The sequence below is a fragment of the Vipera ursinii genome (genome assembly GCF_947247035.1).
Source record: "Vipera ursinii genome assembly, chromosome: 7".
Classification (NCBI taxonomy): domain Eukaryota; kingdom Metazoa; phylum Chordata; class Lepidosauria; order Squamata; family Viperidae; genus Vipera; species Vipera ursinii.
Genome location: NC_139521.1, coordinates 25,101,922 through 25,128,074, shown reverse-complemented (window position 1 = coordinate 25,128,074; position 26,153 = coordinate 25,101,922). Strand labels below are relative to the sequence as shown.

The 26,153-nt window shown below is 41.0% G+C and overlaps 1 protein-coding gene across 3 annotated transcripts in view; it reads right to left on the bottom strand.

Moving 5' to 3' along the window:
• Positions 1-26,153, bottom strand: part of PALLD (palladin, cytoskeletal associated protein) — a 487,514-nt gene that overhangs the window by 41,800 nt on the left and 419,561 nt on the right. For all 3 annotated transcript variants that reach the window (XM_083367271.1, XM_083367272.1, XM_083367273.1), the window contains 2 exons: positions 6,494-6,629; positions 404-505 (listed from right to left, as the gene is read on the bottom strand). In XM_083367271.1, coding sequence (XP_083223397.1) covers positions 404-505; positions 6,494-6,629 — 238 coding nt within the window. The remainder of the gene's footprint in view (positions 1-403; positions 506-6,493; positions 6,630-26,153) is intronic.

Genomic DNA, 26,153 nt, shown 5'->3' with positions numbered 1-26,153 from the left:
TCCACAATTTCTTGAATTCAACTCCATTTAGGTAGCTAGGCTTGGTGGAAAAGAAATATGAAGCTGGCCTATAAATATGCAATGTAGTATGAATCTCTTTAAGAAAAAAAACATTGGCTTGCATAATTAAACAATAATGTAAAGAGGGTGTTAATTATGTGTGAACTTAGCTGTTATGGTTTAGGGTTTTTTTACATGAACCACCTTAGATTAGCTTGTTCGGGTCATTGTTTAATAATACCAGATTACATGCTGGTCAAAGACCGTAAAAAGTTTATCAACTTATCTGGATTAAATATTATGTTCAAAAGCAGACAATGTTGTCATCACTCCTAAAAAAACAACCTATTTTAAGAAGAAAATTGGTATTTTATGATGTGAGTAGAAAGATAAATTGCAGTACCTGTTCTGCAAGTTCCTCTTCTGGTTCTTGAATACTGAAGACTGTTGCAGCATTGTCAGCCCCCAGCAATCGCCGAGCCATCTTTTCTTCATATGTTAACTTCTAAATCAGAAGAATGAGACATTTGCATCTCCTACCAATAAGTACAAGAACAATGTTCTCCAAATTTCAACTCATACTTCAAAGTAATTAAACATTTCTGTCAGAGGTAGACAAAATTTTACTAGTCATAAGCCAGTCAACATTTTTGGAGGCTGCGAAAGGTCATAATAGGCAGAATGATTATATAAAGTGGGTGAGGTAAAATAATAAATGACATGAGACTAGCATCTCCATAACTTCTTTGAAGAAGGGGGCTATTGTTATTTTAGGACTTCTAATACAGTTGTTGTGAGTTTTGTGAGGTTAAAATAGCTGGAAACAGTGCCATCAATTTTTACCAGTTACAATAGAGATCTGGGGACAAAAAAAAGATTCCAGAGCTGCCAGTTTTACAATGTTTCTTGGAAATCTGCCAGGTTTTTTTCTGGAATAAAGATAGGAGGCAGAGTTTATTCTTACAGCCCAGAGCAAATAGGAAATCCATTTACACCAAATCAGTGCACATTCAATGACTCCAGAGCTTTCCGTACAATTAAAATCCATGTTGGCAATTCAATGAATCCACAAGCCCCTTTTGCTAGAGAAGGCTTTTCTGTCTGAGGAATGAAACCTCTCTATCAAACCTGTTCTAAGCTTAGACAAAGAAGCTGATTTGTTATAACAATCTTCCTCAACCTAGAAATATCCAGGGTTGGCTTTGGCCATTCTGGCTGGAAATTCAAGACATCTAGAAGATTACAAGTCGGGGCAGGCTGTATTGCAGGCTTTGTCTATGCTGGTTTAGAATCATGACAGTTGTAATGCACAGATCTGAACAACTTATATTGTTTCAGACCCTGCAATGAAGTCTCATTTTGTTGGTTTATATTTGCTTTATATATTTATAGTTTATATATATATTGAAGAGATTTGTATTCTGCCTCCTTGCTACAAAATAAAGAGCTGTGGTGGCACAGTGGTTAGAGCGCAGTATTACAGGATAATTCTGCTGACTACCGTCTGCCAACAGTTTGGCAGTTCAAGTCTCACTGGCTCAAGGCTGACTCAGCTTTTCATCCTTCTGAGGTGGGTAAAATGAGGACCCTGATTGTTGGGGGCAATATGCCGACTATGTAAACCGCTTAGAGAGAGCTCTAATGCACTGTGAAGCGATATATAACTCTAAGTGCTATAGCAATTGTTCAAAATAAAAATATGTCATTATCCATTTCTCCTATACCAGGCACATAAATTTTACCTTCCCCTTTAACAGCAGACTGTTGTCCATTAGCCAAGCTAACAAATGATTGCTTAGCTAGTCTCAAGTTAGAAAACATTTGTGGATCATTTGTAATATGCTGATTGGCCCACTGTCCAACAGCTAAGCATTTTTTTCAGTTAATGTTGCTGCCAGGGAAAATATCAGTTGTCTCGCTGCTCCTCTGTTTCTCCTCTCAGGGCAGCATCTCTGGAGATGCTGTGTAGAACCACACTTGAAGCAGCATTTCACTGTGCAAACTTTTTCAGCTGCTCTGCCAGCACCCTGGGACGTAGCAGCTCTAGGCTTGGGCTGTACATTGTCACCACCCCCCTCTGCTGCCTTTCCAGACATTTTTGTTCCTCTTCCAGCAACAGGCCAGTCACGGTTAGGTCCTTCTCCTGGATGGACTCTAAACTGGTCACTAGGACGTCCAACAAACTGAGCATGAGATACACCTTATGTCACTCAGTGAAAGTCATTCCTCTTTCCTCTGATTCTAGGAATGTCCTCCTCATGGACTGTAAATGCATAGACATGCTCTCTCCCAGTGTTGTGATTCCTCATTAGCCAGTGGACCCAGAAGCTGAATCTGGGAATCAGAGGAGGACGGGCCTGGAGTACCATCAGAGTCAGAGGAAGGCTCTGATGAGCTCCAAGATTTACAATCTGACGAGGAGCCTGTCCCCTCCACTCATGCTCAGGCTGAGACATAACAGTGCTGGAAGGCTGAGTCAGACTGTGAGGACTCACAGCTGGAAGACATTATAGATGCTCAAAACACTGACAGGTAATGGAAGTTGGACAGAAGAATGCAATGGGGTGGCTCCAAAGGCCAAGGAGAAGGCATTAGGAAGCCACACCTTGGGCTGCATAATGAAAGGAAAGGTGTGGGAGGTGCTGGTTGCTTTTTTAAAAAAAACTTTTTATTAATTTTCCAATATTACAATCTTTAAAAAGCAACGTGGTGTCTGAGTTACAATAATTCCATTACATACAAATATTAATACAAATCTCCAACTATTACAGCCAATATTTCCTCTCTTTTTTCCCTTATACATATTGTCTCTTGTTTAAATTAAATTTCTTATTCTATCTACCAGCTACTTAATAATTTTATATGTCTTACTTATTTTGACATTCCATCTTTTGGACCATCAATAACCTTATAAATTTTCCCAGCTTTAATTTTGCATTGGTATTTAAATTAATCGTTTAATATTTATCATTTCCAAATTTTTAAATGATCCCAATTCCCTTTGTTACAATTCCCCCATCTAATATTCCAGATACATATCTTATCTATCTCATTTCTATATCAACAGATTAGTAATACGATATATTCTTGTTTTCATTATAATTTCCAAATATTATAGATTCAATAGCCAAAATTTCTCCCATTTCAGCATTCTTCCTTATGTCCACTTTCTCATATCTAAGCTTATAATTTTTATTCTTATCACTACATCAAAACATGTTAATTACATTACATCTCTCTCTCTCTCTCTGTATGTATGTATGTATGTATGTATGTATGTATGTATCACCTTTATCTTATCTCTATACACAACTCAATATTTCAATTTAACTGTTCATCTTCCATGTCCTTAAAGAATTCTTGTATTCTTGTATATATTATGTCATATTGAGATGACCATCCAGTCACCACCCTTGAAAGGCTGAGTGGTCTGGCAGGACCACCAGATTGTCTCTATATTCTCTCCTCTTGACATAGTTGTCCTGAACCATTCATCTTTCCTTCCATCTGCCTCTCTTCTTGATCTTCAAATTCCTTCTGATTTATATAGCAGGTGTCAATGCTGCAAACATTGACATGTTTTTGCACTGACAATATAAGAGGGAGCCTTTTGTTTAAACTGCTTCGCTTTGAATCACAGAAGTGAGGGAAATGTCAAACGGCTATTTTGAGAAAATAAGAAATAGCCATGCACAGAAAGGGAAGTGAAACTTCATATGTAAAACTAATTGTAAAATGTGATTAATGACGTGTAAACAAGGGTGGGAATTGTGTATGATATGATGGGCTTAGGGGAGGAGATTTCAGATTCTGGCATCCATCTATGAGTCCCGATGCTGCATTTCATTATTAAGACTTTTTAGATAAAAAATGCCTGAATTTTGTTTGGACTGTCTCATTAATTGGAACCATGACATCATGCCAGATCTACTTTCTTTCAAAGGTGAGTCCTGAGCCCCCACCGCTGTCTCCGGTAAGAGAGATAAGCTGGCAAATATTCAGAGAAGAATCCTCAGGATGGAAAGAGAAAGCCCGGCTAGCTCAGTCAGTAGCACATGAGACTCTTAATCTCAGGGTCGTGGGTTGACATCAGGTTTTTTCCCCCCATCCAAGTATTGTTTGTACTTGTTGGACAGTCAGGTCTTCTGTGATAATATTTAATTGTTCATTTTTTTCTGTTGTATTCTGTATAGATAAGATTTTTAATTATAGTCAAAGTTTGAGTTTTCATATCTAAGATGCTTTCTGATTTTTTCCCAAAAGCTCTTATTTCATCACCAGCTGTAAGAAGAATTTGGCAAGTTTGGTAAGTTATTTTCAATATAGTGGAAATATGTTTTTGCATTTCTTCCATAGAAAAGGTCTGTTCCTGGTCTTCTGTAGTGATGAGTTGAATTGAAAACTTTTACAGTTTTCCCCCCCCCAGTAAATAAAAATTACCTTAAACTGCAGATTGACATCTTGTGGCTAAACCTGAATTTGCAATTTATTATTATTAAAGAAAAGAGACTTGGCTGACAATTCAGAAAATAAGATAAAATTCATGTGACCTTGAACACCAGCTGCGAGAGTTTTAGCTCTGTTTTTTATTTACTGGGAGGTGCTGGTTGCTGAAGGCAACCATTTGTGAAGGAATCAAGTTTCATTGAATCATGTTTTGTTTGCCTTTGCCTTTGGACAATCTTCCATTTGTGAAGGGAAAGTTTCATTGAATTGTGTTTTGTTTGCCTTTGGACAATCTTTCGTTTGTGAAGGAATCAAGTTTCACTGAATTGTGTTTTGTTTGCTTTTGCCTTTGGACATTTTGCAGGTCTGTAAATAATAATAAAAGGGGTTTGTTTTTCCTGTGGTTCCAGGCTACTTGTTGGAAGAGGGGTTTCTCCTTGTGAGTTTAACAAGGACTCAAGTAGTCTGGGACAGAACGCCTGGCTTCAGCTGTGCTTTATATAGCTTTCTTCTCAGCATAACATTGCTGCTTGCAGTCTCTCTCAAGTACACACTGCACAAAGCTTCCAAGCACTCCTTACCAGACTGGAGACCCCTCACGTGTATCAGCTGGCTATCCTCCAAACTCAGGATAATGCTGGCCAATGCTTTCTCATTCTTTCTGTGGTCCCCATCATCCAGGACTGCAGGTGGATCAGTAACTATCATCCACAACTTCTCCCTTCTCAGGTACATCTCCATTTTCAGACTCCAGGAGAGGTAGTTTGTCTCATTCAAACGAGATACTGCAAAACCTCCTCCTATTACATTGATGGAAGCCATGTTGTCTGCTTCTTTAAACCACAACAAACCACAAGCCTCAACTCCTTTGGCTCTGGGTCAAACTCTCACTGGTTTCTCCTCACTCTGGGCCCATAACCTGTCTAAGCATGCACAGTCTTATTGCGCTGAGGTAACCCAGGAGTAAATACAGTAAACAGTGGTTTGTAATTAAATGGTGGTTTATATTACAATATCTACAAATATACTAGAAACAAAATACATACATGTGGTGAAACAGCAAACTCCAACACACAGCAATTACAGCAGTCATATGGATGAGAGAAAAAAAACTTCAGTAAAAACTCCCCTTTTATACTCAGCCCTTAAAGGCACAGACACAGACCCTGCTGAGTCATTCCTAATATTGCATTATCCTATCATTGCATCATCCATATTCCATCTTTACATAAGCTGTTTAGCTATTAACTATCCTGACAAAATATAAAACTCCAGTATAATAATTCTATATTACTTTATATAGTATGTGCACTAATCCAAGTATACCATAGAAACAATTCCCTTGTTTAGAGATTTTTACTGACAGTGTCTTAATTTTGCAAAAGCATTGACACCAAAAGAGGCATGCAGGACAGGAAGGAGCATAAGTTTTATTTCCCCTTTATAGAACTTTGAAAATACAAGATATAAACTAAAACAAGTATGAGTATTTCAGATGAATTTTCAGATGATTAATTAACTATAGTCAACATTTACAGCTATAATTTAGAACATGAAGTTCTAATTGCTGGAATTGATCCTAGAAACTCACTCAATAGTACTGACCTATGAATCATGCAGGGATTCCAGCCATGTCCTGGCTAGTGAACCATGCAGGGATTCCAGCCATGTCCTGGCTATATAATTTACTGTTTTTTTTCCTTACACAACAGGCATGCCTGACTCCTGCAGTCTCCAATAGGTGTTAAACATATTTATTGCATTTTTGTTGAAAGCCCATGAAGTAATCTTTCACTTTTAAGAAAATAGGAATAGACCTGAAACTTAAATGTTCCTTGGTATTCATTAACCTTTTCCCCACTTTATGCTGCTAATTGCAAAAGGATCTTGCAACTCAGTTCTGTTATTTGAAAATCTGCCTCCTTCTCCTACTATAATAGAATACAGTACCATATAAAATTGAAATCCACATGAATGCAAAGTTAAATTCTCTCCAAACGTATATAAAGTAAGAAAACTGTTTAGAGTATTGCTGCAAATTACTTACTGGTTGGCCATTGTTCAAGAGATCTTCCTTGAAGCGAAGTTTTCTTTCCAGGTCCTGGATAACAGCATCTTTTGTGCCCTGAATTTCATCATCAGATGCAATCCGGGCAGTTCTGCCTGATTTTTTTGGAAATCCCCTACAAATAAATCACTAATAGTTTACAAACACGACAGGTCTGTATAGAGAAATTCTAAGTTTAATGAGTGCTAATGTTTTATTTTAATCACTATTATATTTTGGCTGCTCAAGAACAAGCTAGTCAAACTAATGCAATCAAGGTCAGAACTGAAAAATCCCAAATCATTCAAGTGAGACTATATAAAGAAGCAAAAGAAACAATAGATGATATACCATACTCATGGTTTATAAAAAGATTATAAACAATGGACTTCCAGGTGGCAAGGCTCTGCCGCCGACAGCCATTCAGGCTGTCAGCCCTGTTGTTTATGTGGAACCGCCGAAAACAGCGCCGATTAGCTGTTTTGGCGGCTCGGAAGCCCACTCCTTGGAGAAGAGGAGGGGTGAGCGCCCAGGCAGGGGTAGAGCTCTCCCAGACCACCAGAGTTAAAACTCTGGTGGTTGAAGGATTGAGCCCCCCCGCAGCCTGAGTTTGCTCCGGACTTCGGGACGCCTCTGCTCCAGGGCTTTGGAGCAGAGCAGGACGCAGCAACCATCCCTGCCAGCGAGAGTGAACTTTGGATTACTTGGATGCAGGCAGAGCTGTACAGGAGAATCATGTCAGAGCAAGTATATGATCTTTAACTCAGTGGACTTTGTGGAGATTTTTAAAAAGTGAAAGTGCGTAACAGAGTTGAGTGGGTGAAAATGGCTGCCAAATCATCTAAAGTTCCTAGAAGTGCGGGGGCTTCCCCGGTGCAGCAATCCTCGTTACAGGCTTTCATGCCCCCTCCCCCTGCACCTGCACCAGCTTTGACAGTAAAAGATCTGCAGGATGTTTTGCAAGAGGCTATGAAAAAGCAATCCCAACAATTAGTTCAACTTATGGATGAGAAGCTTACAGAACTTAGGGATGAGAAGCTAACAGAAATGAGGGCAGACATCTTACTTGCATTTCAAGGCATGGCCGTTTGCATTGAGCGCTTGGACGAGAGAGTAGAAGAACTTAGTCAAAATAACATCAGATTAGATGCTAAAATGACGGATGCTGAAACTGTGATGGATAAGATTGACGACGATTTAACCATGGTCCAATACCATGAGATGGAGTTTGCTGTGAGAATTAGGTGCTTAAAAGAGGATTCTAAGGAAAATTTGAAAAAAGTAGTTTCAGAAGCCCTGGAAGGTGTTTTGGGGCGTTCAGCAGAAGACATTATGGTGGATATAGACAAAATATTTCGTGTTAATTCATGGATTGCAAGACAAAGGAAATTACCTAGAGATGTGGTGGTTTATTTTACAAAGAGAGCAATTAGAAATGAGGTCATTCAAGCTTTTTATAATAGTAAATTTGCAATTGCAGAGCAAGAAGTATTGTTTTTAAAAAAAGATCCCTCCAAAGATTTTAAGAAGAAGAAAGGAGTTTGCTTTTTTGGCAGAAGAATTAAGAAGACAGGATATTCAGTTCAGATGAGAGATTCCAGTGGGTATGGTGGTGATGTATGCAGGCATGAGACATCGTCTTCTTACAGTGTTACAGGCATGTGATTTTTATACCAATGTTTTAAAGGCAGTCCCTATACCACTTTTGGAATCCAAAAAGAAGAATGGTGAGGGAGAGCGTCAATCACAAAGTAAGAATGCACAAGGTGCTGAAGGAGCTACGCAGATGAAAGATGGAGAATTTCAGAAAGTTACAGGAGTGGATCAAATTTCAGTATCATCGGAGGTTAGAGACCAAAGAATGACACGTGCTGCTGCTAGACTAATGAGACAAGAGCAAGAGCAAGAACAGCAGAGAGTTATGACGGCACCTCAAAAACTTACTTACAGTGAAGCAGTGGGAGGAGCGCAACCAAACAGAGTGCAGGTGATTTTGGAAGAAGCGCTCCAAAAGCTTCAGGTCACGAAAGATGGCAACAAAGCTTCTAACCTGGAATGTTAATGGTTTAAATTCACCACAGAAGAGAAAGAAAGTATTTCAATATTTAAAGCAATTTAAGAATGATGTTATTTGTCTACAAGAAACACATATTAGAGGACTTCCAGATGGCAAGGGGTCGCTGGAGGCAGCCATTCTTAGGCTGTCATCCCCATGGCTCCATAGAGCCGCCGAAAATAGCACCGATCAGCTGTTTCGGTGGCTTGGAAGCCCCCTCCTCAGGAGAAGAGGAGGGGGCGAGCGCCCAGGTAGGGGTACAGCTCTCCGGGGCCGCCAGAACTTAAAGTTTTGGCGGCTGAAGGATTGAGCCTCTCCGAAGCCTGGGCCTGCTTCGGACTGCGAGGCGCTTCTGCTCCGGGCTTTTTGGAGCAGAACAGGGCATCCGCAACCATCCCTGCTAGCAAGAAAGAACTTTGGAGAACGAGGACGCAGGCAGAGCGATACAGGAGATTTAGGTGAAAATGGTCTTTTGATCTTTAACTCAATGGACTTTGCTGAGCTTGAAAGTGGAAGTGCGTAGCAGACAATAGTGGGTGAAAATGGCGGCTATATCTTCTAAAGTTCCTGCTCTGGTGCAGCAGTCTTTGTTGCAAGCCTTATTGCCCCCTGCACTCGTATTTGCATCAGCCCTTACAGTTAAAGATTTGCAGAATGTGATGCAAGAGATTATGGAAAAGCAATTGCAACAATTTGCTGAGATAATGGATAAAAAGCTGGAGGAGAAGAACGTAAAATTTACACAAGCTCAAAACTTAAGAGAGAACTTTTATAAAATGTTTTATAGATGGCATTTAGATCCTAAAAAGCTTGCAAGTATGTATCCGAACTATCAGCCAAAATGCTGGAGATGTGGAGATGAAGATGCAACATATTTTCATGTATGGTGGACTTGTAAAAAGATCAAGGTTTTTTGGATAAAAATTTGGTGGAATATGCAGAAGATTTTTAAGCAAAGGATAAAGTTTTGTCAGCAACTCTTCTTGTTGGGAATAATTACGGATGCTACGGTTGTGGACACTAAGTTGATGTTAAATTTAATTACGGCAGCAAGACTTTTGATAGGTCAGTATTGGAAGAAAGAGGAACTGCCGACCATAGAAGAGTGGACTTTAAAGGTCTCCGACCTGGCAGAGATGGCGAAGATTTCGGCTTATTTGAAAGATCACTCGCAAGAACGTTATATTATGGAATGGAGAAAATGGATTGAGTTTATCCAGAACAAGTATAGGGTTAAGAAGTTTCATGTAGCATTTGAATAAGTCTTCTTTCTTTTTTTCTTTTTCTATTTTAGTTTTTCTATATATATTTAATATTACTAAGGTTTGTCTTATCCTATATAAGCTAGAGAGTGATGGATTCTAGAGTTTATGGTTGTTAGTATATGGTTGTTTATGATTGTTTTTTTATATATACCTTGTATTTAGCTCTGGGAAGTTGGGGGGGAGGGGGGGAGGGGGGAGAGGTAGGGGGGGAGGGAGAAGGGAGGGCGAGGGGGGATTGTTAAAGATAAATTGTATGTTAAAACTTTTCAATAAAAAAAAAGAAACACATGCACACACACAAATCAGACCAACACAACCAGACCAAGGAACAAGAAGCAGAACCGAAACCACTACAGAGCCAAGCCTGAGAAGATCAAACAGGACACACAGAGCCCCCAGCTACCTCAGTGATTATGTTCGCTCTTAAGCCTGGGGGGAGGAGAAATCTGGAGGGTTAAATGTAAAAATTGTAAATAAGCTGTATATAGTTAAGAAGGAACGACAGAGGATCATCCTCACTATGGGGGAAGGGGTGCAGTGTATGCCTCCCAGCATACACAAAGGACAGCACAGCAGGAGGCTGATGGTGCAGATCAGCAGAGGGGCTGGACAGCTCCGGGCATGACTGCTCACTCAGGATAAGCCTAATGACTTAAGCTGTTGACAGCCCCAGGCATGGTCAGCCTGGTGGGAAGCCAGGATCTACACCCATTGTCACCTGCACTGGCAGGAAGTCCAGGTTTGAACTGATTGGATGCCATCCACCTGGGCAGGTACAAATAGACGCCAGGCTTCCCTGTTTCCCCAGTTCGTTCTGTTCAGAATAAACTCATCTTTACCCCAGCTCTGTGTCCGTCTCTTCTGAACTGCAGCTTCTGCCCACTGAAACAGTATCCGCCCCCCTCCACCCCTCCCCAGAGATACAAAAAAAACCCAGCCTCTCTCCTGGGGTTCCAAAAAGGATTTAAAGCTTTGGTCCCAGGCCTGGGGTTGATGGATTTGTGGGACCGCTGTTAAGTTTGTTATTGTTATGATTATTTTAATCCAAACTGCCTGTGGGGTAGTATGTTCTTAACTGGTTTTGTTGTTTTATATTTGTATGGTAAGACACTCAGTCTGTAGGAGTCAGCATTATTATTGTTGTTGTTGTCATGACTTGGCAGCTGTTGACTTTCTGTAGCAATTGTCTACATGATAACATTTCTCATCCCTCACTGCATGTTCTAATTTAATGCATTAGAAAAAAGGGAGGAAACAAACAACAGGATTTGGAACAGACCGAAGGCAGGATTTGGAACAGACTGAAATCAATATTTGATTATATTAATCTTCTATTCAAGAACCAGTCTTGTGTAATAGTTAAGATGCTGGCCAAGAAACCAGAAATTGTGAATTCTAATCCCACTTTAGGCATGAAAGCCACTGGGTAACCTTGGGCCAGTCTCTCTCTCTCTGCCCAACCCATCTCTTGTTGTTGTGGGGAACAGAAAAGGAAGAAGTAATAGGTATGTTGGCTACCTTGAGTTAGTTATATATAGTAATGATCGCAGGATAAAAATCTAATAAATGTAAATAAATATTTGGAAAGCTATGGAATAATTTAATGCAAGTTTATTTTCATTATAAATATTTTTAAAATTGCTGCAATTATCATCCCAAACTGGATCAAGTTAAACCTCATACTCCAAAGTTTGATTTTACACTGATAATGTTGTCTTTCATGTTCCCCCCCCCCCTTGGTGGTAGTTTTAGACATACTTTGAAGTTACTATATTCTATCACCTATTTACACAAAGGACAAATTGACTATAACATTTTTTTATAATAATAGCTCGTTATTAATGAATTGCAGAAGAGAAACATTTTTCTTTAAAAATTAGCTCAATAAAATGACAGTAGTTCTTAGTTTTAAAGAAAATGCTTGGCTTATCATGAAGGACATTACGGTCACCTTTTCAGTTTTTAGAAACAAAAACATTTCAAGTCCTCTGTGTTCATTTGTCCCCCTTTTGCATGTGGTCTGTTTCTTTTCTTAGCTTTATGGCTGCCTTCCAAGTAAGCAAGATGCTCCTCCTAATCCTCTGCTTGATTGCAACAGAACAACAAAACACCCACTTCACTTAGCAAAAAATAAGTAAAAGAGGTAGTATCTCAATACCCTAAGCATATAAAATAATCACATTACCCAGAACATATGAAGCATTTCTCTCATCTAGCATCTGGACAATAAAATCCAGGAAGATTCCCTAGAGGAGCATTATATTAAAAAATGGAGAGTATGTCAGGCTCTTGCTCTTATCCCTTACATCTACCCACTTTCTACATTGGTAAACTGTAAGTAGCATTAAAAATATGAACCATTTATAAAAGAAGTCACTATAAAGGAGGGGGATGATTTGAATTAACTTCCAGCATTTGAACATGCTTTAGATAGGATGCAATGAAGAAGATTCTTAATGTTTTCTCTTCTTTTCTTTAGGAAAAAAAATACTTTTTTTCTTGAAATAAGCCTTGCCTTGAGCCATCTGGGTGACCATTTATAAGATTATACAATGCTTCCTATGGCATCCTGCCATAGGCCAACCACTATTCTTCAAGCAAAAAGGGACAGGCCTCTTCTGCATTCTGCCTCCTGCCCCTTCTTATATTCTAGTCAGCCTGAGCTGCTTCTGAAAGTTATCTTATCCTGGGCTTTTTTTTCTAGCTAATATTCTTGCATGTACCTGTGAAGATCATCTTTCTCACTCTTATCATTCAAAATTTATATTTAATACATACATTCTAGAACATTTTTATTCTAATTAAATAAAAAATTATTTTAAAAAGTAAGCAAAACTTTATGGGTGGTTTAAAATAAAATACACTAAAATATAATTTGAATGAACTATATAGAATAAAATTAATTGAAATGCACATTGTATAAACTAGGCCAGTGATGGCAAACCTTTTAGAGACCAAGTGCCCAAACTGCAAACCAAACCCCACTTATTTATCATCGGGTGCCAGGTCAATGTCAATGCTGCAAAAATTGATATGTTTTTGTACTGACAATATAAGAGGCAGCCTTTTGCCTTAACTGTTTGGTTTTGAATCACAAAAGCCCGGGTGAAATGCAACCGGATGTTAAGACAAGATAAGGGATAGCCGCTTCAAAAGGGAAGTGAAACTTCGTGTGTTAAATTAATTGGTAAATGTGACTCATGACGTGTAAATAAGGGAGGGAAATTCTGTATGATGTGGTGTGCCAAGGGCAGGAGAATTCAGATTCTGGCATCCATCCATGAGTGCCGATGCTCCGTTTTTGCTCATTATAAACCTTTTAGAATAAATAATCATGCAGTACTCTTTGTTGAGTTTTTTAAAATCAGAACCATGACATCATGCCAGAATCTACTTTTTTTCAAACTTCCTGGGGAGTCCTGAGCCTCCAACGCTGTCTCCAGTCAGGGAGATAAGCTGGCAAAAATTCAGGGAAGAATCCTCATGATGGAAAGAGAAAGCCTGGCTGCTGGTGAAACTTCTGAAGAGGGAGTAATAGACACCTTGCTGTGGGAGGATGAGTTTGAGCAGATCTCCAACCCTCAGCAGCTAAGTTAGCTTATCTGGTCATCAGGCTGAAACCACTCCAGTGGAGACTACGGAGGCCTTGAGACTGCACTACCAGAGACCCCAAAAGCAGAATGGTGGAGAGCTGCCATACCATCTGCCACTGATAATTTGGGTGAGTGGAAAATCCTGTCTGCAGACAAGACAGCCTACTAGCCCCAGGAGTCCCCTACCAGGCCCTCCAGACCCACAGAGGACCCCAGCCTGGGGCCTCTGCAGAAATGGGAGGTTGGGGAACCCCACAAGTGAAAGGTCAACAACCTCTGAACTTACCACAGCTAATAGAGGCCTTGCAACAGCTGGGGGTGGTGCAGAAGCCTGGAGATCAGAAGCTGGTGGGAGGACAACAGCAAGGTTGGCAGCAGCAGGGCCAGAACATGCAACCCCTGAACATACAGCAGGACCAGTGGGGCCAGCAGCAATGGGGGCCCTGGCAGTCGCTGAATCAACAACCAGGATGGGGCCAGCAGCAAATGGAGACACAACAACAGCAGTGGGGCCCCCAGCAAACAGGGTGGGGCCAGAAGCAATGGGGGCCCAAGCAACCAATGACGTGTAAATAAGGGTGGCAATAGTGTATGATACGATGGGCTTAGGGGAGGAGATTTCAGATTCTGGCATCCATCCATGAGTGCCGATGTTTTATTTCATGATTATAGACTTAGATAAAAAAAATGCTTGAAAGTTGTTTGAATTGTCTCATTAATCGGAACCATGACAGTATTATGTGGTGAGTCAAGGGGAGAATTCAGATTCTGGCATCTATCCATAAGTGCCGATGTTCCGTTTCTGCTCATTATAGACTTTTTTTTAATTGAAAAGTTTTACAATACATTTTTAAATACAAAAAAGCCCCCCCTCCTCCCCCTCCCCTCTCCCAACCCCTCCCTCCCCTCCCCTCCCCGACTTCCCAGAGCTGAATTTATTTATTTTATTTAGTTATATTTATATACCGCCCTATTCCCTGAGGACTCAGGGCGGTTTACAGGGAATTAAAAATCCAAAATACAAAAATTAAGAACAAATTAAAAAGTATTAAATTAACCCTGTAGTCAGTTAAAAAACCCCAAATTAAAAATTCTTCCTCAGTCTGGGCCCGAGAGCTGAAAAAGCCAGGTCTTCAGGCCCCGGCGGAATGATCGGAGGTCGGGGGCAGTCCTCAGCTCCACCGGCAGCTGGTTCCAGAGGGCAGGCGCTCCCACTGAGAAGGCCCTATCCCTGGGTGTCACCCGCCGGCAATCTCTCACTGGCGGAACCCTGAGCAGACCCTCCCTGTGGGAGCGCACTGGGCGAAGGGCGTTTGATGCCGGCAGCAAGTGTTCCCTCAAATATCCCGGACCCAGGCCATGTAGGGCTACAGGGTATAAAAATACAGACAAACATAATCTAAAATATGCTAACAACAATAAAACATTAAGTTCTATCGCACTTTAACTCTCCATCGTCAATTAATAAAATAATTATTATTATTACATCATATAGATCCACTACTTATTCAAATGCTAAATGAAACTTTTTAGTCCCATATTTATTCTGAATATATTCAATTCATCTCCTCCATTCCACAATGTATCTCTGTTGTGATTGATCTTTCAAATATGCTGAAATCTTTGCCATTTCCGCCAAGTTAGAAACTTTTAAAGTCCATTCTTCTATAGTTGGCAGTTCTTCCTTCTTCCAATATTGAGCTACTAAAAGTCTCGCTGCCATAATTAAATTCAACATCAACTTAACATCTATAACAGTAGTATCTGTAATAATACCCGAAAAAAAAACAATTGCGGAGAAAACTTTATCCTTTTCTTAAATATCTTTTGCATATTCCACCAAATTTTAATCCAAAAAGCTTTAATTTTTTTACAAGTCCACCATATATGAAAGTACGTTGCATCCTCACAACCACACCTCCAACATTTGGGCTGGCAATTCGGATACATACTTGCTAATTTTTTAGGGTCTAGGTGCCACCTATAAAACATTTTATAAAAATTCTCTCTTAAATTTTGGGCTTGTGTAAATTTTACATTTCTAACCCAGATCTTTTCCCAAGTATCCATTGTTATAACTTCTTGAAAATTCTGAGCCCACTTTATCATACAGTCTTTGACAAGTTCCGTTTCTGAATCAATTTCAATATATCATTTTTATATGTGCTTGACCTTGATCTCTAATTTGTTTTACCAAATTTTCATCAATCATTGAAAAACCAACTTTCTGGTCCTCTTTCCATCTAGCCTGTAATTGCCCATAACTGAAACCAAGTTTATATGACTTTAATTTCCATACATTCCTTTCTAAACCTAAAATTTCCTTATATGTAGTCACATCATGTTTAAATCCCACATTTATATTTTCTATTGCACGTTTAGGTATTGCCCAAATGGGTATCTTATAATTTAACTTATGTCTATACTTTTTCCAAACCCGCAACAGAGCATACCTTAAAATATGTGTCTTAAACACATTATCCACCTTCTTATCATACAATAAATATGCATGCCAACCAAATAACAAATCATGACCCTCAAGATTTAATAATCTCCCTTGCGTTAAATTAAACCAGTCACTTATCCATGACAAAGCAGCAGCCTCATAATATAATTTAAAATTAGGCATTTTAAGACCACCTCTTTCACGCGTATCTTGCATTATCTTAAATTTAACTCATGGCTTTTTCCCCGCCCAGACAAATTTATTAATTCCTTTTTGCCATTCCTCCAGATTTAAGTCCTTTTTGAGTATAGGTATCATTTGAAATAAAAATAGAAATTTTGGCAAAACACTCATTTCCACTGCTGCGATTCTTCCCAATAAGGATAATTGTAATTTTTTCCAACTATCTAATTCTTTTTGTATTTTCCCCATAACATTTCATAATTATTTTTATATAACTTCACATTTAAGGCTGACAAATATATCCCCAAATATTTAATCTTTTTAACTATTTCAAATCCCGTTAGCTCTTCTAAAACAGCCTTTTGTGATACTGTCATATTTTTAGACAATATTTTAGTTTTTTGTATGTTGATCTTAAATCCAGAAACTTTCCCATATAGCATTATTATCTCCATCAATTCTACAGCTGAATAATCCAGCTGAGTTACTGTAACAACCAAATCATCTGCAAACGCCCTCAATCTATAATTTTGTTGTTAGTTGCGAAGTCGTGTCCGACCCATCGCGACCCTATGGACAATGTTCCTCCAGGCCTTCCTGTCCTCTACCATCTTCTGGAGTCCATTTAAGCTCACGCCTACTGCTTCAGTGACTCCATCCAGCCACCTCATTCTCTGTCGTCCCCTTCTTCTCTTGCCCTCAGCCTTTCCCAGCATTAGGCTCTTCTCCAATGAGTCCTTCCTTCTCATTAGGTGGCCAAAGTATTTGAGTTTTAGCTTCAGGATCTGGCCTTCTAAAGAGCAGTCAGGGTTGATCTCCTCTAGGACTGACCGGTTTGATCGCCTTGCAGTCCAAGGGACTCGCAGGAGTCTTCTCCAGCACCATAGTTCAAAGGCATCAATTCTTTGGCGCTCAGCCTTTCGTATGGTCCAGCTTTCACTGCCATACATTGCAACTGGGAAGACCATAGCCTTGACTATACGCACTTTTGTCGACAGAGTGATGTCTCTGCTTTTTAGTGTGCTGTCTAGATTTGCCATGGCTTTCCTCCCCAGGAGCAAGCGTCTTTTAATTTCTTGGCTACAGTCCCCATCTGCAGTGATCTTGGAGCCCAGGAAAATAAAATCTGTCACTACCTCCATTTCTTCCCCATCTATTTGCCAGGAATTGAGAGGGCCGGATGCCATGATCTTGGTTTTCTTAATGTTTAGTTTCAACCCAAGTTTTGCACTCTCCTTCTTCACTCGCAACAAGAGGCTCTTTAGTTCCTCTTCACTTTCTGCCATTAGAGTGGTATCATCTGCATATCTTAGGTTGTTGATGTTTCTCCTGGCAATCTTAATTCCAACTTTTGATTCATCTAGCCCTGCCTTTCTCATGATGTGCTCTGCATATAAGTTAAATAGGCAAGGCGACAGTATACAGCCTTGCCGGACTCCTTTCCCAATTTTGAACCAATCAGTGGTTCCGTGTCCAGTTCTCACTGTTGCTTCTTGGCCCGCATATAGGTTTCTCAAGAGACAAATAAGATGGTCTGGTATGCCCATCTCTTTAAGGACTTGCCAGAGTTTGTTATGATCCACACAATCAAAGGCTTTAGCATAGTCAATGAAGCAGAAGTAGATGTTTTTCTGGAACTCTCTAGCTTTCTCCATGATCCAGCGTATGTTAGCAATTTGATCTCTAGTTCCTCTGCCTCTTCGAAATCCTGCCTGTACTTCTGGTAGTTCTCGATCCACATACTGCTGGAGTCTAGCTTGTAGAATTTTAAGCAGAACTTTACTAGCATGAGAAATGAGTGCAATGGTGCGATAGTTTGAACATTCTTTGGCACTGCCTTTCTTTGGAATTGGAATGTAAACTGATCTTTTCCAGTCCTGTGGCCACTGTTGAGTTTTCCAAATTTGCTGGCAAATTGAGTGTAGCACTTTTACTGCACTGTCTTTTAAGATTTTGAATAGCTCAGCAGGAATACTGTCACCTCCACTAGCTTTGTTGTTGCTCAGCTTTTCTAAGGCCCACTTCACTAAGGCCCAATCTATAATACTGATCTCTTATTTGAATTCCCCTAATTTTTCCCGAATCACGTATTTTAATCAGTAATATTTCCAATGTTAAAACAAATAATAGAGGTGACAACGGGCACCCCTGCCTTGTGCCCTTTTCAATATTACATAGTTCAGTCAAACTATTATTCACTATTATACGGGCTGTTTGCTTTTGATATATTGCCCTAATTGGTTGTAGAAATTTGTCCCCAAATTCCATTTTCTCTAGTACTTTGATCAAAAATTGCCACTCCAATTGATCAAAGGCTTTTTCAGCATCCAAAAAGATCAAAGCTGCGGGGATCTGATTGTTTTTTTCCAAAAATTCCAATAAATCTACAATATGTCTCACGTTATTCTTCATTTGTCTACCACTTATAAATCCAGTTTGATCACCATGAATCACTTGTTGTAATACCCTCATTAATCTATTAGCTAAAATTTTTGCAAATATCTTGTAATCAGTATTCAAAAGCGATATTGGCCTATAATTTTTAGCTTGAGTAGCATCCTGATCTTCCTTCGGAATCAATGAAATAAAAGCAGTCTTCCAAGATGGAGGTATCCCTCCTCCCATTTGAATTGTCTTAAACAATTTCCTTAAAGGTTTCACCATTTCTAACTGTAAATTTTTATAATACACGGCAGTCAAACCGTCAGTACCCGGGGCTTTACCCACTTTTAATTGTTTGATTGCTAAAAGAATTTCTTCATCAGTTATCAATTGATTCATCCCTTCTTTTTGTTCTTGCGTAAGAACAGGAATCTTAGCTTTTATCAAATAATCATCTATATCTACATCTCTAATCTTATCTCTAGCATACAACTTAGAATAAAAATCAGCAAAAGTCTTTTTAATAAGACTCTGCTGGTACACTACTTTACCCTTATACTCTATTCTATCTATATTAGAAGCCCTTTGCTTCTTCCTTAACAAATAGGGCTTCTGAAACTACTTTTTTCAAATTTTCCTTAGAATCCTCTTTTAAGCCCCTAATTCTCACAGCAAACTCCATCTCATGGTACTGCACCATGGTTAAATCGTTGTCAATCTTATCCATCACAGTTTCAGCTTCCATCATTTTAGCATCTAATCTGATATTATTTTGACTAAGTTCTTCCACTCTCTCGTCCAAACGTTCAATGCAAACGGCCATGCCTTGAAATGCAAGTAAGATGACTGCCCTCATTTCTGTAAGCTTCTCATCCATAAGTTCTGTAAGCTTCTCATCCATAAGTTGAACTAATTGTTGGGATTGCTTTTTCATAGCCTCTTGCAAAACATCCTGCAAATCTTTTACTGTCAAAGCTGGTGCAGGTGCAGGGGGAGGGGGTATTAAAGCCTGTAACGAGGATTGCTGCACTGGGGAAGCCCCTGCGCTTCTAGGAACTTTAGATGATTTGGCAGCCATTTTCACCCACTCAATTCTGTTGTGCACTTTCACTTTTTAAAAATCTCCACAAAATCCACTGAGTTAAAGATCATATACTTGCTCTGACATGATTCTCCTGTACAGCTCTGCCTGCATCCAAGTTATCCAAAGTTCACTCTCGCTGGCAGGGATGGTTGCTGCGTCCTGCTCTGCTCCAAAGCCCTGGAGCAGAGGCGTCCCAAGATCCGGAGCAAACTCAGGTTTAGGGGGGGCTCAATCCTTCAACCACCAGAGTTTCAACTCTGGCGGTCTGAGAGAGCTCTACCCCTGCCTGGGCGCTCACCCCCTCCTCTTCTCCCGAGGAGCGGGCTTCCGAGCTGCCAAAACAGCTGATCGGCGCTGTTTTCGGCAGTTCTACAGAGCGACGGGGCTGACAGCCTAAATGGCTGCCGGCAACGGAGCCTTGCCACCCGGAAGTCCCTCATTATAGACTTTTTAGAATAAATAAGCATGCAATACTTTGATGTGTTTTTTTAATCGGAACCATGACAGTCAATCAATCAATTCCAACTTTTTGTGAAAGATCACGAAGTTGGAATTGATTGATTGACCTTTTTTCATGAGACCTCAAGAAGTTAGAAAGTCTGATGGAACTTTTTTACTGATAGTCCCACAAACACGCAACAAAGGCTAAGAAGCGAACCGAGAAACAGAATGCAGCTGAAAGGCATGTTAGTAAAAAAAAACACTTTTTAGAATAAATAAGCATGCAATACTTTGATGTGTTTTTTTAATCGGAACCATGACAGTCAATCAATCAATTCCAACTTCTTGTGAAAGATCACAAAGTTGGAATTGATTGATTGACCTTTTTTCATGAGACCTCAAGAAGTTAGAAAGTCTGATGGAACTGTTTTACTGATAGTCCCACAAACATGCAACAAAGGCTAAGAAGCGAACCGAGAAACGGAATGCAGCTGAAAGGCATGTTAGTAAAAAAAACACTTGGGGGAAGCGGGCATGGGTGTGCATGGCAACCTTACCCTGTGTGGATTTGGCAGGTGTCTGGCAAGGTGTTTGGCAGGTGTCTGGCAAGGGGAGGGAAGCAACTGGGCTACCACCATGCTAGTGCCACCATGTTGCTTCTCCACCCCATGCACAGGCCCTGCTCCACCCCTCACATGGAGTGCCCTGCTATCGCCGCTCCCCAGCTCTGACGCGTCACTTCCTCCGCCCTTGTGTGGGACTAAAAATAAAGTTCAATCAATCAATTACAACTTTGCAAGATGTTTTTTTCCCTGCAAGAAGTTGAAATTGATTGATTGAATTTTTTTTTTTTGCACACAGAGGCGGAGGCCTAAAGTGAGAAGGTTTTATAAAACCCAGCTTAAAAAGCCACTTGTCCAAGGAGATTTTGATACAGGTTGCTCATGGATGGGACTGAAGGCCTAGGACTGGGGTGACAGCGCGTGTGCCCACAGAGAGGGCTCTGCCGCCTGTGGCATGCATGCCATAGGTTCACCACCACAGAACTAGGCAATTGCAAGATGGTAATTCAACAATATGATTAAAATGAAATAAAAATACAGTTACAAAGAACCTGATTAAATTGTTTCAAAATATATTTCAGTTTAGGATGTTATCCTATAGGACTACCAAATGGTGAAAAAAATGTATATTGTATTGAAGTACAGTAGCAGAATAAAAGTGGTGAAAATGATACATTTTTCAAAGCTTATACTTTGTAATGTGCTGTCCTTTTGATTAAATCATAGCCATATGAATATATCTCAAGACAAATGGAAAAAATATGGAAAAGAATATAAGAATAAATAGTAACAGAGAGATGGACCATATAGCAATAAACAGTTTTGTACAGTATGTTTAATAAAAGTGGACTTTTAAAAGGAAATTTTAAATGCTCATTAAGATGCGCACGGCTCATTAAATGCACATGAGGTATCTCAGGGTGGGGAAGGCCATGGAGGGCCTAGTGATGGAACAGGCCCCCAAGGCCTCCCTGACCCCCAAGGCCTCCCTCATGCTTCCCCCTCCCACACTGACTTCACTTACCTTGCAAAATCTGTCTCTTCTCTGCTGCAGCTTCTTTCCCTTTGAGGGAGAGTAGAGTTGGCTTGGAAATGCTTTTTGTGTTGACAATGGAAGCTCCTAGATGCTGTAATATCACGTGAGTTCAAAAGAGATCATGGTTCCCAGAAGCTTCCATTCTGTGAGGGGAGGTGTTTGCTTCGTTTGCTTGCCTATGGGGCAAAGTGTGGACTCGGAATTGGCCGGGCACAGGAACCAATGCCTGAGGAAACTTCTTGGTCATGTGCACCAACCTTAATTTGAGGGCAGGAATAAAGCCTTCAACTAAGTGGGGAGGCATCATGGGGTGAGTCACCATGCACTTGCATCCACGCTGCTGGCAGCAGCCACCTGAGTGGCCATGATCTCCCTTCCCCCACCAGCCACCCAGCCCTCCTGACCTACTCCTTGCCTGACCGGCCGGTAGCCCAAATCCTAACCGCTCTTCTCCTTGCCATCCTCCCAACTCAAGTGGTGGCAGCAACTTGAGTTTCTCCACTTTGTCCTTAAGGAAGAAATTGGAGGGGCAGAGTGGGATTGTTCTCAAGAAGACATGGATGCATTGCTCGCTCCATTTCCTTCCACTCAGATGGAGTGGAGAAACTCAAACCACTGCTGATGCTGCTCAAACACCTTTCATCTGAATCGAGACCTTGGGGAGATGGGGAGCTCCTTCTGTGTATGAATGCAACACTTGAAAATGCAGCGAATAGCTGCATATCCAAGGTTCCCATACACCTTTTATCTGAACAGAGAACTTGGGGAGTTCTGTGTGCAATTGCAATGCTTGAAAACACAGCAAATTTGCTTCATTTTGAACAGCCCCGTTTGCTCACAGATGGGGTATCTAGTTGCCTCAAGGTCTCTCTCCCGATAAAAAGTTTATGTGCACCTATGTGGCCTTTGAAAATGAAGCAATTTGCTTTGTTTTGAACTGCCCCATTTGCTCACAGAGGGAGAATCCAGTTTCCCCCAGGCCTCCCTTCTGATAAAAACTTTATGAGCAGCAGCAGCTTGGGTTTTTGGCTCTGAGTGGAAGAGAGCGGAGGTGCAGCAGTGGGATTGCTCTCAATAAGGCCAGTGCACACAAGCAAGCAGTGCATCCAGGTCTTATTATTTGAGAGGAATCCTGCTGCTGCGCTTCCACTTTCTTCCATTCAGATGGAGCTGAGAAACCCAAGCTGTTGCTGCCGCTTGAGTGAAGAGAATGTGGAGGGGGAGAAGAGCGGTGAGGATTTGTGCCAGCCAGCTGGCCAGGCAAGGAGTAGATCGGGCGGGTGGCTGGCTGGCTGGGGAGAGGGATCCTGGCCGGTCAGGTGGTTGCCACTGCAAAATCTCGAGCAATGAAGAGGGAGACGATGGCTTCAGCTCAAACATTTATTTAACTCAGCCCGGACGGGGCAAAAAGAGTACAACGAGCCTTTATATAGGCAACTGTCAAACAGGTTAACAAATCAGGGACGGGTGTTTTCCCGCCGAGGGGCCGTGCCCAATAATCAGCTGGCAGTCTTTGACATTTCCCCAGTGATAGCGCATGCGCCGCTGAGCCAGGGAACCCTGTCAGCTGGCTGGTGCTTCAGCTGGGAACCCGGGTAAACCTAGCCGGTGTTTTGACAGCTAGCGGCTGTCAGTTGGCTGGTGGACCTGCGCCTGCGCGACTTTGACAGCTCGCGGCTACTGCCGCTTTGACAACTTGCGGCTGCTGCCGTTTTGACAGCTCAAGGCTGCTACTACGCATGCGCGGCTTTTGACAGCTGTCAGTGTCAACGGAGGGTTGCGCATGCGTGTTGGGGCTGGCGGCCTTTTGACAGCTGTCAGTGTGGCCACGTGCAGCGGCCTTTGACAGCTGTCATACCTGCGAGGGATACACTACAGCCACCACTGCCGACTTGGATGCGTGTGCAAGGGACCTGGCCCCACAATGCCTCCCTGCTCAGTTGAAGGTTTTGTTCCTGCCCTCAAACTAAGGCTGGCGCACGCAAGCAAGTCGCTCAGCTGGGCCACAGACACTATTGATTACTGTGCCTGGCCAACTCCAATTCCATGCTTTGCCCAACAGATGTGCAAAGAATGGAAGCTTCTGGGAGCCATGATCTCTTTTGCAGAGAATGGGTTTTTGAAAGCACACAATATTATAGCGCACAGGAGTTTCCATTGTCAGCATGAAAAGAAAACTTTTGCAAGCTTTTCTTCTCTCCCTCAAAGGAAAGAAACTGTGGCAAGAGGTAAGTGAATCTGGCACAGCAGGAAGGGAGGGGGAAGCAGTTGTGAAGTGTGGGGTGGAATAGAGTGAATGTTGCAGAGCCTCTGCAGTCATTCGTAAGTACGAACGACTGCCATGGTGCTGCAATATTTGTAATTTTTGGACTTGCTCGTAAACACTAGGGGGCGCTGATTGAATAACTTTGAATGAGCATTAAGTGAACGTTCGTAACTTGGGGATTACCTATATTAGGCATAAAAATATTCTTGTTCAAAACTGCATAAAATATATTCCTTTTCTCATGCCTCCTTGCAGTTAGTATGCATTTGGGTCAATATAAAAGGGGGGGGAAATGACATTCCCATAGGTGTATTCTATAGGCCACCCAACCAAACAGAGGAAATAGATGAACTTTTTGCTAGTCAGCTAACTAAGTTATGTAGGAAGCACATCACAATAGTAATGGGGGACTTTAACTACCCTGACATCAACTGGGAGACAAACTCTGCACCAAATGGAAGTTCAAACAGATTCCTGACAAACCTAGCAGACAAAAAGTAGAGAAGGGAACTAGGGGATTAGCCATTTTGGATCTAATTCTCACTAACAGAGAAGAAATGATAAAAGGTGTTCAAGCCACAGGAACTTTGAGGGGAAGTGATGCAATATTGGAATTCAACATTATGGAAGCACAAGCAACAGAACACAGTCAAACTAGAGTCTTGGACTGTAAGAGCTAATTTCAATAAATTTAGACAGGGCTTGGGAAGGATTCCATGGATGAGAATCTTCAAGGGGAAAACAATTCAAGTAGCTTGGGAAATTTTGAAAAGTGAGATAATAAAAGCCTGGTCTAGCACAATACCAACAAAGAGGAAAAATAACAGCTCTCAAAAGAAACCAACATGGCTGCATAAAGAACTCTCTGATAAATTGAAAGATAAAAAGGACAAGTATAGAAAGTGGAAAGAGGGGCACGTAACTAATCAGAATATCAGCAAATAGCCCGACCTGCAAAGATGAAGTGAGAAAAGCTAAGGCTCAAAATGAACTAAGGCTTGTGACAAAAGTTAAAAATAACAAAAACAAGCTTCTTTCAACATGTAAAAAAGAAGAAAAAAGTGAAGGAAATGATTGGTCCATTGGTGGGGGAAAGTGGCAAAAAGGTGACAAGGAACAGAGAGAAAGCTGAACTATTTAACTCATTTTTTGCATCTGTCTTTACACAAAGGGAAAAAAACAGACCAACCTATCAAAAATAATGCATAAAAACAGAATACAAACACAAGTTAAGATAGGCAAGAAAATGGTAAGTGAGCACCTGTCCACCCTAGACGAGTTCAAATCACCAGGACCAGATGGATTACACCCCAAGGTTCTCAAGGAACCGGCAGATGTGATCTCAGAACCACTGAACTATATTTTTCAAAGATCCTGGAGCACTGGAGAACTACCAGAGGACTGGAAAAGAGCTGATGTAATTCCCATCTTCAAAAAAAGGGGGAAAAATAGATCCAGCAAACTACAGACCTATCTGCCTGACCTCAATACCTGGGCCGATTCTGGAAAAGATAATCAAATAACAAATCAGTGAACACCTAGAGGCAAACAAAGTCATTACTAAAAGCTAACATGGTTTTGTCAAAAACAGATCATGCCAGACAAATCTAATTGCATTCTTTGACCAAGTGACAAAATTAGTGTGTCAGAGGAATGCTGTAGATATAATTTACTTGGACTTCAGTAAGACATTTGATAAAGTAGATCACAACCTACTACTTGATAAGATAGAAAAATGTGGGTCAGACAGCATCACCACCGGATGGATTCATAGCTGGCTGACTGGCCATACTCAGCATGTAGTCCTCAATGGAACTGCATCTACATGGAGGGAAGTGTGTAGTGGGGTGCCCCAGGGCTCTGTTCTAGGCCCAGTGCTCTTCAACATCTTCAACAATTTGGACAAGGGGATAGATGGGGAACTCATCAAATATGCAGACGATACCAAGCTGGCAGGAATAGCCAACACTCCAGAAGATAGACTTAAGATACAGGAGGATCTGAACAAACTGGAACACTGGGTGCTATCTAACAAAATGAAATTCGATGGTAAAAAAAGTAAAGTTCTATATTTAGGCAAGAAAAACCAAATGCACAGGTATAGCATAGGTGGCACCCTGCTCAATAGCAGCAACTGTGAGAGGGATCCTGGAGTCCTAGTGGACAATCACTTAGATATGAGCCAGCAGTGTGCTGCAGCTGCCAAACAAAGCCAACACAGTGTTAGGCTGCATTAAGAAAGGGATAGAATCAAGATCAGGTGAAGTATTAATACCACTTTACAATGCCTTGGTAAGGCCACACTTGGAATACTGCATCCAGTTTTGGTCACCACGATGTAAAAA